At 39.7% G+C, this 14188-nt stretch overlaps 1 protein-coding gene across 3 annotated transcripts in view; it reads right to left on the bottom strand.

Annotated features, from left to right (window-relative positions):
• DTD1 (D-aminoacyl-tRNA deacylase 1) overlaps positions 1–14188 on the bottom strand; it is a 161308-nt gene that overhangs the window by 13588 nt on the left and 133532 nt on the right. The window contains exon 5 of one of the 3 annotated variants that reach the window (XM_060185934.1): positions 5554–5671. The exons of 1 other annotated variant lie outside the window; for it this stretch is intronic. In XM_060185934.1, coding sequence (XP_060041917.1) covers positions 5567–5671 — 105 coding nt within the window. In that variant the 3' untranslated portion in view covers positions 5554–5566. The remainder of the gene's footprint in view (positions 1–5553; positions 5672–14188) is intronic. One more of the 3 variants, XM_060185920.1, reaches the window with a different exon arrangement.

Genomic DNA, 14188 nt, shown 5'->3' with positions numbered 1-14188 from the left:
AGGAAGGCAGAAACTTAGTGAAGGGATGGTTTCTCTCTGTTGGTCCCTGCAACCAAATTGTAATATCTTCTCTTTATTTAAACAAAGACATTAAGCAAAACCTTAAGGTAGATCAATGAAAGTCAGGAGACAGCTCACTCAGTAACACACATACTCTATCATGCATTCAGAGTTGAATGTGAGTCCCCTGGCCACCACACAGGACCACCATGCAAAGAAGTTTCACAAGTGGTGGGGCAACTTAACCTGTTTGGTCAATATCACACCACCTCATCATCTGGGGCCCTTCTGAGGGAATCCTTGGATCCTTGGATTCCCATATACATATGATCGGCCTAGACCTCTAAAGGGTACCTCTCTCCATTACCACTGGTTACTTCCATAAGGAACAGCATCTTGTGGACATTCCCAGGATCTTGTCCTCACCATAAAGCAATGATGGTATGGATAGCCCCAGTCTCCGAAGGGAGGCTGGGGGTATCCTGCTCTGCCACTCAAAAAAGACTGGTCTTGAAATGAGGGAAGCTTGCAATGTTCCTCAGGTGTGACCATGAGCTATAAACTCAGACCAACAGGGACTTAAAAGTTACACAGGCTCTGGTGCTAAATATATATATGGGCCCTGGAGCAGGTGGATGGAGGTAAATAGTTAATTTTAGCCATAGAATTTTTTTTCAATAACAGGAGCTACTTCCTGTCCTAATCCAACTTTCTAGCCCTTTTCTCCACTCTGACACCATTCTCTCAGACAATATTCTTATCCAACCTCAGGCTAGCTACCAAGTTGAAGTTGTGTGCCCCCAGGAACATGCTTAAAATGGTTTCCCTAGCTTTCTTCTACCCTAAAATCCCTAATCTCATCTGGCCTAATTCTACTTTTGGTTCCTGTTCATTAACCATTTTGTCTCAACTTAGGTCATATCACCTTCCAGACACCAAGTTACAGATGCTTCCATGACTCCATCTTGACTTCTCTGGGCAGATGACCTCACCAATATGTCCTGGACCCTGGCAACTCCAGAGCTTTGGCCCACTAGTGAGAGATAGAAAAAGGCTGGGGATATGGATTGACATGTCAATGCCCATGTTCATCAGAGAAGCAATTTCAGAAGTCAGAACACCTATCTTCTGCTCCCCAAAAACAACCTTGATCCATATCCCCAGCAGAGGAGAAGTGACAAGATAAAGAAAAGGGCTCTGAACTCCAGCTCAATCAGCACCCAGAGAGAGAGAAAGAAAAGGAGAGGGACATATGGAGGTAGTTCTGATGTCATGGGTGGCTTGGAGGGGAAGAGAAGACTGAATCATAAAAAGGGGGGGGGGGGACTGTGGGACTATGTGAAAGCTTGGTAGAGCTTAGGGGAGCTCTCCCATCCTTAGAGGTCTGGAAAGACACTACACTTGTTAGCCTCTCTCCTTATAGAGATAAGCTAAAAGGGAAAAGTCTCCCAAATGCAGTTTCTCCTTGCTAGTCTTTCAAGCTCACAGAAAGCCTACAACCCTCTCACACTTAGTTCCCCCTGCTAGCAGGCCAAATGGTTGCCTGCTTGAGGGTTCACTCAAAGTTCACACACGCACTTCACCTTTTGATCATAAAGGAGAACATACTCTATCATACACCTCACCAACCGCAGGCAATAAGACCCCAAATTCTATTTCCTTGTGTCCTTTGCTACCTGTGATTTACATAAATCTTTGTTTTTCTTCTTCTCTACCTCACCTTACTGGTTTAACCCCTATGCTTCTCTTAAATACCTTTGGATAATTAACTTGCCTGTGTCAGGGAGACTAATCGTTTTGACCTTTATGTATCTCATCAATTCTTGTTATACCAGCCCCCTACCATAGGGGCAAGCTGACCTTTAAGAAACCTGTAATCTCTGACATATGTGAAAAATGTCCTTTGTTTAACTCAGTATAAAGACCTGTACTCTTCTCCCAATAAATGAATGTTCATACGAGAATGTTCCCCGACGCCTCTTTCTGAATTTGCACAGCCTCTAGAGCCGGTGAGGGAGGGTCAGAGGCTTGCCCCCTGGTTGGAGCCACTCCATGTGAGCCCCAGCAGGAAACTATGTATAAATGTGGACAGATAGTTGTAGAGATGAAGGCTGGCCCATGTCTACAACCTTAGGGGAACTGTGGTAGATTGCAGTGGGGAGACTGAAGATTAAGAGCTCTGGTGGTGGGAATGGTAGGGATTCAAACCATTGTCTACATGCAATTCTATAATATAAAAATAAATAAATAAATAAATAAATAAATAAATAAATAAATAAATAAATACAAGTGGTATGGCAGTGCTGTAGTGTTTCCCCTCTCTGCTTCTCTCCCTCAACTCTCTGTGAGACTCAAAAGCATCAATAAACAGGGAGTTGTGGAATCATACAAGTGCAAAAAGCCCTGGAAGACCAAATAAATAAATAAATAAATAAATAAGTAAATAAAAACATGATTAGCAACATTTAATTTGGTTAAAAAAATCAAAGTTATTTCTTATGTATTATTGCCACCAGAGTTCTTCTAGGGCTTTGTATCTGGGTGATTTCATAGCACAGCAGATTTTCTTCTCTTTTTATCTAGGTTGAGGGTGAGAGGCAGATGGAGAGAAGGGACACCACAGCACTGCTCCCCCACTAATGAAGTGTCCCCTGTGTATACTGCTCCCATGTGGTGGCCAGGGGTTAAAAACCCAGCTCCTCATGTGTGGTAAAATGTGTACTCTAGGAGGTGAACTATCTCCCAGCTGCAAGAAATTCAAACTTCCTTATTTTTATTGTTTTGTGATGCAAGTACTGATTTCTAAAACCATTGTTGCACAGGTACAATTTTTCCTTCTTCTGCAATACTATACATCACTCCCACCACCAATTTAGATCCTTCTCTACCACTTTTCATTGGGTCCTCGATGCCCTCTCATCCCTTCCCCTTCCCCCAAATGAAAATCAAATGTATTAACTATTTATAATATTATCTTTCCTTTCCCTTGTTCACCTTAAAAGCTGTACTAAACAACTATTTGGTTGAAACACTAATTAAATTTTGTGAATGAAACCACCACTTCACCTTTGGCCCATCAACTATCCTCCCAAATAATTCAACTAAATAAATATCCATTCGTGTGAAAATAGAAACAAACAACTGTCGTGTGATTTTTGTATTAGCAAAAACTAGAAATAATCCAAGGAAGGAGGGCAGGCAAATATAACATGGTATATAGTCAAGCAAAGGAATACTGTAAATCAGACTTACATGTATCAATGCAGATGCTGTTAAAAATCATGTGAACCAAATTAAGTTTCAAAAGGCTATATGTAATAGAATTTCATTTTCCACACACACTAAATTGCCAGTGCTCTCATGTAATGTTATGAGCTGAGATTACACAAATCAACTATCATACTAATTAATTCTTTGATAAAGGAGAACATAATTGTATTGTAAACCAACACATAGCTTTCTTCACCAACAAGCAAAAAAATTGTCAGCTACTAAATGGTGTGTTTAAAATGGTACAACTGAGTTCATTCTGGCATAGCTATTCCCCACACCAGGACCTGCTAAAACAGTTCACATATAGGTACTTTTAGTAGGAATGATCTGAGACAAAGATAACAAAATGGTAGCATTTTTTAAATCTGGGTCGTGCAAGGACACTAATTTGTTGTTGTTGTTTAAATTGTCATCAGGGTTATGACTCGGTGCCAACACTATAAATCCACTGCTCCCACATCCATTTTTCTTTCTTCCTTTTTTTTTTTTGTTTGTTTTGTTTTGTTTTTTAATTTGACAGGACAGAGAGAAAATGAGACGGGTTAGGGAAATAGGGAGAAAGAATGACACCTGCAGACCTAAAGCAGACTCCCTGCAGGTGTGTGGGGGGGTCAAATCTGGGTCTTTTCACATGGTAGTATGTGTGCTTAATGGGGTATGCCATTGCCCAGCCCCAGAACACTAATTTGAAGGGATATGTGTACCTCTATGTCCTTCCATATCAGCATTATTTGCAGTAGCCAACATATGGAATCAACGTAAATGCTCATCAACAGATAATTGGATAAAGAACTCTGGGATATATATTCAACAGACAGCTATTCAGTTATTAAAAAGAAAAATGACATTAAGTCTTTCAGGACAAAATGGATGGAACTGGAGGTGATTATGCTAAATGAAATAAGTAAAGACGAGAAAGACAACTATTGGATGACTTCACTTTTATATGAATATAAAGAACTAAAACAAATAAACTTGCAAAAATGTAACATTAACCAAATTATCCCTTAATTTCCATGAAAACTGGTGGTTACTAGAAGGAATGGGGAGGGGAAATAGGCAGAAGGGTCTCTTTGGTGTGACAGCACTGGCATTTTGGGAGTGGGTGTAATGTGTGGGTACAGACACAGGTATGAAACTGTACCCTAGTATGTTTAATACTATAAATCAATATTAAAACTATTTTAAATTAAACTATTTTAAATGTAAAAAACTATACATGCATATGTATACCTGGATGTTGGCTATACAGAATTCCTTGCTATACTTTTCTGCCACAGCTGGGAGGGGGAATTTCCTCTCCTCAAATGACAACAGCCTTTTCTGTTTTTCTTTTGGTGTTCAAAGGCTTTTGTTTAATGAAATAATGTAGACAGTGAGTGGAGGCCATATCTTAACTCTTTCATTTGCAAAAAGGACTGTGTATAGAACAACAACGTGGATGTACTTGACATAACTAAATCTACACTTTAAAAAGGTTAGAATGGTAAATTTTATATTATGTGGAGTTTACTCCAATTAAAAATATTTTGATATATAGTTGACATATAACATTATATTAGTTTTTGGTGTACTACACCAAAGTAAAAGACTTGGGGGTGGGGGGTTTAGGTCCTGGAACATGATAGCAGAGAAGGATCTAGTGGGGGTTGAACTGTTATGTGGAAAACTGGGAAATGTTATGCATGTACCAACTATTGTATTTTATTGTCAACTGTAAACCATTAATCCTCTAGTAAAGAAATTTTAACAAATAAAATAAAAAAACATTAGTTTTGGGCATATGGCATAATGATTTGATATTTGTATATATTGAAAAATGATCACCCGGATAAATCTAGTTAACATTCACCACCCCACCTAAACATTTTTAATGATCTTGGAAAACATGAACTTGGCAATACATGCTAGGCCCCCAATTTCGTTGTTTTATATTCCTAGTTCGTAAAATCCAAACATTTAGAAATCGGTGTTCTGTAGAGAACTGTGACATGTTTTCTGCTGCCAAAAGTCTCTACGCTTATACATTGGTGTAATAAACACACACACACACACACACACACACACACACTCTCATAAATACATATAGTCGTAAATATGTTTCAAGTTAGATAATGAGAAAACATTTTTTATTTTAGAATCCTCTCGATTTTGGTTACCCTCTTAAGTAATATATAAAATGTGAGTGTCACCAGCAACATAAACAATACAAGCCCTCCCGTGGTCCCCACTAACAATCACACACAAAGGCCTGTGTGTGTGAGCCAACCTGTTACTCACTTTTTACTCTTTATCACTGTTGAGAAGCCAGATTCCGGAAGGGTAAGGTGGAATAGCTCCCAATTAAAGCAGCTTCCTGAAGGTTCCTCAGTCCCCATGGTGCCCATCTGAGTCTGCACTGATTCACAGATGGCATTAACACAAAGCACAAAACTACAGAAATGCAATTTGACCTTCTACAGCAGTCCCATCCCCTTCCCCCCTGAATCAATATTACAATAGTGTGATCATTATTTAAGCAACAGGCATAGCCCTCGTTCCTATAACTTTGTGATTCTAATTCTCTTCTATTTTTAAAATCTTAAAACAACCCCAACCACATATGGCTCCATAAAAAGCTCTGTAAGAACACTGTGAACTAACCTAACAAAACTTGGAATTTGCAGTGCCACTGAAATGTGGAATTTAAACCTTACAGCAAGAAAGCAGTTGTATTTCTCAAAGAAAACAAACAGCTGGGAATACTGTGAGAACCAGGTTGAGCATGTTGAGGTTTTTTCTATTGAAAAATGGGGAACTGAGGAAACGAATCTCTGTCAGACTCTCTTTCTGAGGTTGAGCTTGGCAGTTTTTTGCCTCCCTGTTAGCTTACTCCCTGTCTCCAGAGACCTTGCATTTTTTGCCTCCAGAGGCTCGGCACTCCTTAAAACATTAAGCCAGCTTCCCTGCCTCACCCTGCATTCCTTGATACAATGGCCCACTGTCTTATTATCTATATATCAATGTTCTGCTTTGTCTAACAAATGACTTAAGGTCTCCTCCCTATCTCCCCACCCATTCTACTCATTTAATACATTCATTCTCTACCCTCAAGAACCTCCCTATCTAAAAGGTATTATTAATCCTACCAGTTAAACTCCTCGCAACAGTTGCTAAGGAAGTTCCTACCTTTCCCAGTCCTTTTACCTTTCTCCGCCCCTTTCCTAACCATGTATAGTATTGACAAGCCACTTCCATTTCTGACTTGCCACTTCGGTTTTCCGACTTTTAAGAGCTTGGGCGCTTGAATGAATAAAGATTTTGAATCACCTTGCCACCACCAGCTCAGTTCCTGGGTCATCTCTCTAGCGCTGCTGAGTGAGTAGCAGCCCCAGCTGCCTTTCTCTCCAACCCAGAAAGTCCGCACCTGAGAAGAGGCACCCCCACACAAGCCCGGCAACAAATTTGAAACAAAAAAGCGGGGAAGAAATTGGTATTACACGTGGATTTTTGTATATGTCAACTTAACCAGAGGATGCATGTTCAAAATAACAAAACAAAAACCAAACAAACAAAAAACTACAGACCTTATCAACAAAAGCTTCACAAAAATACCAGAATCAAGGATTTTTTGGCTTTTTGATGGTTTACTTGCTTGTTAATCAACTGATGAATATATTTTGCAAAGGTGACACTGTCCAAGCCATACTAGCACTACTGCCTTAGAGAAATTCAAACTTCAAGGCATCACTGGACACATTGACACTACCTGTGGTCTGTTGACCACAATTTGGCCAGTCTGTACTTTTCATGGTAGATATGGGGTGAAAGATAAGAGGAAAGTAGAATATGCAGATAGAAACTTCCTCTGACAGATGATTAAATCCACTGAGAAAATAAAAGATTTTCTTTTTAATTAAGATGTCTGTGTGCTGACTGCATAATCTCAGAATAAGTTAACGGAGTGTGGATAGTACAAGATTCTACTGTATGGCCTACAAACGTAAATGTCTTGAGGGACTAGACAGCAAAACAAGTGAAGTAACTGCATTTTAAGCCAATTGGGTATGGTGGAGGTCTAAGTTACATTGGAGAGGGGAAGCAGAATTTCTTTTTAAATGTGTATTTTGAAAAACGTTATGTGAATATGATATGTAATACAACAGGATCTATATGCTAAAAACATTCACTTTGCATTTCTACTTGGACCTATGTGATTCTATGTGTTCTTTTTGTTTGTTTCTTGCCATCACCACTTTGGAACGACTTTTTCAGACAGAGTGAGACAAAGACAGAAAGGGAAAGGAAACAACACAGTACCAAAGCTTCCTCTGATATGATGCAGTCTGGGCTTGAACCTGGTGAACATGCAGGTCCTCATGTGCACTTAGTAACTCAGTAACAATTGTGTTGTTCACCCCATTCCATGGAAAAGCCACTGTTGGCTGCCTGTACACTTATTTAGTTGTCTTCCTAGCTCTGTCCCTACTAATACAAGCAGCCTTCTCCTTCAGAAGTAGCATAATCTGGCCCTGCTATCTGTAACAGGGACATCTGACAGAATTCATAGTCAAGAGGACATGAGGGGAGAGCCAAGGAAAAATCAGGTTTTCCTTCTAAAGAAATGAAAACATACACAGGTGAAGAAAAGCAGCTCAATGAATGAGGAGAAACATCTTGAGGTACACAGAGGCTTCTGGAAGGTCCCACAAGGCTGAGCACGATTAATTGGTTGCCCTATTGGGGAAGGCCATCAAATCCTTACGGACACGACTAAAAAGCATTTGCAGCTCTTGTATCCAACCCTAAATATCTCATAATGTGCACAATGAAATAAATGGAAAAAATGTATTTTCACTATATTATGGACCTTGTCTTGGGCTTTGCAGTATGTGAGTGATTGACAAAGGACCTAACTTCAGAGCTCTTGGCACTAAACTCTGTAATCTTTGAAGGGAATCACATGTTCTCTCTTACTGTATCTATTAATGTCATTTAATACATAGCTACTGAGCAGTAGCTTCATGCCATAAACCTGTTCTAGGTTCTAGAGACATAAGAAAAGAATCAAGTACAGCCCCTGGCATCTTCAGGCTGATCACCAGACAAACAAATGGTAAGCCTACTTAAAACAAGAAAGGTCATGATCTAAGAAATTGGTATACACTATATGAAAAGCAATATAATCTCCATTTTATTTTTTCCTTTATTGGGGGATTAATATTTTACATTTGATGGCAAATAAAATAGTTTGAACATGCATAACATTTCTCAGCTTTCCACATAACAGTACAACCCCCACTAGGTCCTCTGTCATCCTTTTCCAGGACCTGAACTACCCCCAACCACCCACCCCAGAGACTTTTACTTTGGTGCAATACACCAACTCCAGTTCAGGTTCTACTTGAATTTTCTCTTGTGATCTTGTTTTTCAACTTCTGCCTGTGAGTGAGATCATCCCATTAATCTCCATTTTAAAGCAGAAGTTTAGAGTGCTGGTATAGTTTCTCCCTACCCAAATACACACACACACACACACACACACACACACACACTGTTCTAGTATACAACCAACTAGGCTGTCTGTGCACTTTGCACTTATATCCACTGATTTAAAACAATATTAAGCAGTCACAAACCTTGTTGAACACACATATTACCATGTGCAAGGGCCAGTTCCCCACCTATAGGGGGACACTTCCTGAGCAGTGAAACAGACCTACAGGTGTCTATCTTTTCTTTTTCTTTTCTCTTCTTTTCTTTTCCTTCTTTCCTATATACCTCTATCTCTATCTTCTCCTCTCTTATCAATTTCCATCCAAAAGATAAAGTAGAAATAAAATAAAATGGAAAAAATAATAGCTGTAAGGAGCAGTGCCAGCCCCAAGCCCCAGTGATAACCCTGGCGGCAATTAAAAAAAAATATGCAGGGGCCTTGGGGCTTATTTCCCTTTGCCAAATTAAAGAAGAACTGTTGGTATGCTTTTAAAAACCCCTTCTGTTTCATTTGGTTTAAATCCCTCCTGCTTAACACTATTCAATTTACATAACCACTTCATTCTATTTACATAACCGCTGTTAACAAGCACCACCCTCCCTCCAGGGCATTGGTGGTTCAGTGACAGAATTCTCACCTGCTCTGCCCCCTCTCCTTGTCATACCCTGATTTTCACCAGTCAATTTTCTCTCCACCCTCTCTGCATCCCATCCTGTTCCCACCCTACTGGGCTAGTATAGTTATAAGGACAAGATTGTTTGTAGTTTTTAGTTTAGCTTAGCTTGGTATAAATTGTGCTGCGTCCTACATGAATAAAGAGATACTGCGAACAACCCAGCCATGAGTCCTGGGTCGTCTGTTACCCGCCTGTGAAGCCAGCCCGGCAAAAACAACAAAGAACTAGTGCCAATACACGTCCAACAGTATGTTTTAGGACTTCAATTTACTAGTATATTTGTCTTGATGGCACACACAAAACACTGGATAAATGCAGAACTAAATGGATACAATCATGACTTTCCCAGCAACCAAGTAAATCATTCTGATAGAGTGACTAAACAGGTCTTCACCAGCTTTAGAGAGAAAAAGGTGGGACTACAGGTTAGGCACATGTGCCTTAGGTGAGAATAGTTGTCACTTAAGTGACAACTATTTAAGTGGGAAGCTTAAAGGAAAAGCAACAGATTCTAGGCAGGTCACTTAAGCCTCCAGGTCTCCACTGGCTTCTCTGCAAGTGAAAGGCCTTCACTTGGCCAGGCACTAGCCAGGGCACTGAAAGGACAGTGGGGCATGTGCACACACTCTGAGACATGTGAGACACCAAATAAAGAGGGGATCATTCTGACCTGCCCACTACTTTTTAAAACTTAATATTTTATTAGTGATGTGATAATAAGATTACAGTACAGCTCCACAACACACCACCAGGTTCTGTGCCCCCCTTCCTCTTCTATTATAATCACCATAGTTAGACTTCCTAGCTTCTTTTCACCCTAAAATCCCTATTATCTGTTCTACCCTTACTTTTTCATTCCTGTTTATTAAATGTTTTGTCCTGCCTTATATCTTACTGCCTTTTGGACACCAAGTTGCAGATACTACTATGATTCCATCCTGAACTCCCTGGGCACATGACTTCACCAATGCATATTGAACCTCACCTCTCCAGAGCTCTACACGACAAGGGAGAAATCAAAACAGGACAGGGTGTGGATTGACCTGTCCATGCCCATGCACATATCCAGTGGAGAAGCAATTATAGAAGCCAAAGCTTCCACTTTCTGCACCCCATATCGAATTTGGTCCATACTCCCAGAGGGGAATAATGTTGGGGAAGGATGACCAGAGGGCTCTGAATTTGAATTCCTGGAGAAGGACCTGGAGAAGGGGGGGGGGGGAGTACACTTGGAAGTAATAGATGTGACTCAGAAAGGAAGAGAAGGCAAGACTAGAAAAAATGGGTATGGATATATACCCACAATCTTTGCCAGCACCTCTTAGGCACACGTAAATTTACCAGACCATTAGGTGCTAGATGAAGTTTCATAGGAGCTCTAAACAACTCAGTTCTTTGGGAGACCGGGCAGTGGTACACCGGGTTAAGTACACATAGTACAAAGCATAAGGACTACTGGTTTGAGCCCCCAGCTCCCCATCTGTGGGGCGGGGAGGTTGGGTTCCCCTCACAAGCAGAGAAGAAGGTCTGTAAGTGTCTTTCTCTCTCCCTCTCTATCTTCCCCTCTCCTCTCAATTTCTCACTGTCATATCCAAAAAATAGAAAAAAATGGCCACAGAAACAGTGGATTTGTAGTGCAGGCACCAAGCCCCAGAGATAACCCTAGAGACAAAAAGGAAAAAAATAGTTTTTTAAAAAAAGAAAACTAATTTATTTGTAAGTCATTTTAGGACAGAAGAAGTATTCAGGAAGTCCTAAAGGAAGATGCACTCTTTTTTAAAAATTCACTTATTTTTTATTTTATTTATTATTGGATACAGACAAGAATTGAGAGGGGAAGTGAAGATAGAGTAAGAGACAGAGAGATACTTTCAGCCCTGCTTTACCACTGATGAAGCTTTCCCCCTGAAGGTGGGAACAAGGGCCTTGAACCTAAGTCCTTGTGCACTGGAATGCATGCACTTAACCAAGTATGTCACTGCCTGCTCCAAAGAAGATATATTCTTAAGAATGAGATAGTGTTTTCAAATTGCTTTCAACATGATGAAAAATTACAGGATCTTGTATATATCCACATGTTCTCATAAGTCCATGAAAACCAATTCAAAATATTTTCTTCCTTCTTTCCTTCCTTCCTTCCTTTCTTCTTCCCTTCCTCCCTTTTTTCCTTCTTTCCTTTCTCTCTCTTCTCTCTCTCTCTCTCTCTCTCTCTCTCTAACTACAGTTGACTAAAACTAACATCTTAGCCCTCTAAGGGTGCATGGACATAAGCTGAAATTTTAATTTCAGCTCCTTAAAGTCTGTCTTCACACTCAAGAAGTAAATGGTCCCATAGATTTTGACAACCAATTTGTCACTGTTAGTATTTTAAGAGGTCAAGATCAAATATTACTAGTCCCAGATTGCTTCTGAGCACAACAGAGGTAATATCACTTGAAAAAGAGCACACCTCAGATCACATCCAGGCAGCAGTCAAGTTGGGAAGAGGGCCAGCTTTCCAGACACCTGATAAAGCCTCCAATCAACAAATGCTCGCCTGGACATGGGTTTCTGGGGCTCACCACAGGTCCTGGGGAGTAAACCCTGTCTCTATTCTTGTTAGTGTTATGCCAAGTATAACCCCGACCTTGAGTTAATTTAATGCCAGTTACTTCCTGACACATTCTTCTGTCTGGCTAGATACATGCACAAACTAATTAGAGAGCAAAGAAGCAACCAAAGGGGAAAAAAATCCTGCCATTAAGTCAGTTACCATAATTTTTATAGTCATACTGTAGATGGAAAAGTCCTATTCCAACCAATCCCTTGCAAAGTTTCCAAGAAAGTCTTACAGTGCAAATCATAAAGATCAAATGTCTCCTCTGTAATTATTTTTTAAAATACCACAAGGTATTGTTAATGTGAGGGCACTGGCTCACACCTGTGACCCATCTGATGTTAGGAGGCACAGCTGGGCAATCATAGGATGCTTCAAAGAAAGACATAACCAGTGAGGTTCTGTCAAAGCTGTTTAAAGAGCCCTGTATAGTTATTTGCTCACCCTGCATATAAAGAAGCTGACATGATATATTTTGTTGAATATAATTTAAAGGCAATATATTAAAATTTTTCTATAGAATAGAAAGAAATATTGAGTCATCAGTGGGCTTTCTTGGAGTTAGATTAAATTACTAACTTTTTAGTTTTTAAATATATATTTTATTGATTTAATGATTGACAAGATTATAGGATAGAGAGGTACAATTACATACAATTCCCACTACCAGAGTTCTGTATCCCATTCACTCCATTGGAAGCTTTCCTATTCTTTAACCCTCTGGGAATATGGACCCAAGATCATTATGCAGAAGGTAAGAGGTCTGGCTTCTGTAATTGTTTTTCAGCTGGACATGGGCATTGGCAGGTCAATCCATACTCCCAGCCTATTTCTATCTTTCCCTATTGGGGAAGGGCTCTGGAGAGGTGGGTTTCCAGGACACATTGGTATGGTTGTCTGCTCAAGGAAGTCAGGTTGGCGTCACAGTAGCATCTTCAACTTGGTAGCCCTTGCTTGGTTGGTTCTTAAAGTGAGCTTAGTCTTATCTTGATGCATTCTCAGGTGATCGTTCCTCTTTGCTATTCCTAGTTGACCGGGGAAAGCAAAACACAGCTGATGCTATTCCAGAAGTCCCCTCATTCTTTGATCTCAATATGCTCTGCTATAAACAAACTAGGAGGCAACTTTGCACCACTACTGGAGATACAACCATTGCATTTATCAGAAGAGACAGAGGCATCTTTCTTCCTACTGGGCTGTGATACCTTCAACAGACATCAGAGAATATAGAGACCTATACTCGAACTCTAAGACATGAAGTTCTTAACTATGAGTCCAATGGTCATGTATCAATTGTGTATAGAATAATTTTGCCTTCAGAACAGGGACATATCTTGATCTACTAGAAACCACTGCGTCTATGGCCTATCATTTCATTCTATTATGTACAAGCCAGAGTAGCAGGAAGGGGAATAAAAAGAAAGCAAATTTTTTTCTTTTTATTTATTTATTTATTTATTTATTTATTTATTTATTTCTGAGTCTGACATCTGATATGCAGGTGGATTCAAGTTATTGTCTGGGGAGATGATGGCATGGCTGGAAAAAGGACCAGAAAGCTGGATCAGGGAAGAGAGTAGCTCCCAAATATGGGAAAAGTGTATAAATATTGTTGACTGTAAACCCCATCGATTTGATGTGATCTGGGGCTCATATTCAGCTTAGGAGCCTATGTGACCTCTGCATCCCTTTAGATCTGAGCTCACATTCTGTGGTCATGAGTAGGAACATCCCAAGCTGCCCCAATATCAGGACTCATCTTCCTCAGGTGAGAAAGCAAATTCTGATTAACGAATAATACTGGAAAAAGTCTGAGAAGACTGAATCTATTGTGGAATTTTAAATAATCTGTAGAAATCTACTTCCAAAGACTTTTATTTCCTAGTTCACTAGTCATTTTTTTAAAGCAATTAGAATTTAAACTTAGACAATTTCCTTTATCAAATTGTAACTAGATATAATTTCATATTATATGATAATTCTGAAAGCTTATTTTTAAAAAGTCCTTCTGTAATGGAAAACCTGACAGAACACTCAAAGAGGATGTTTCCATGCACACTGCAGAGCCTGCCATTATGTCAATTGTCATGTTGTGTTATTTTTAAATCAACTGGCTGTTTAATAAAAACATTACAAAGCAAAGTGCACACATGGTACCTAATTTTCA

Source organism: Erinaceus europaeus, chromosome 1, assembly GCF_950295315.1.
Source record: "Erinaceus europaeus chromosome 1, mEriEur2.1, whole genome shotgun sequence".
NCBI classification, from domain to species: Eukaryota; Metazoa; Chordata; class Mammalia; order Eulipotyphla; family Erinaceidae; genus Erinaceus; species Erinaceus europaeus.
This window is presented reverse-complemented; position numbering and strand designations above follow the sequence as displayed.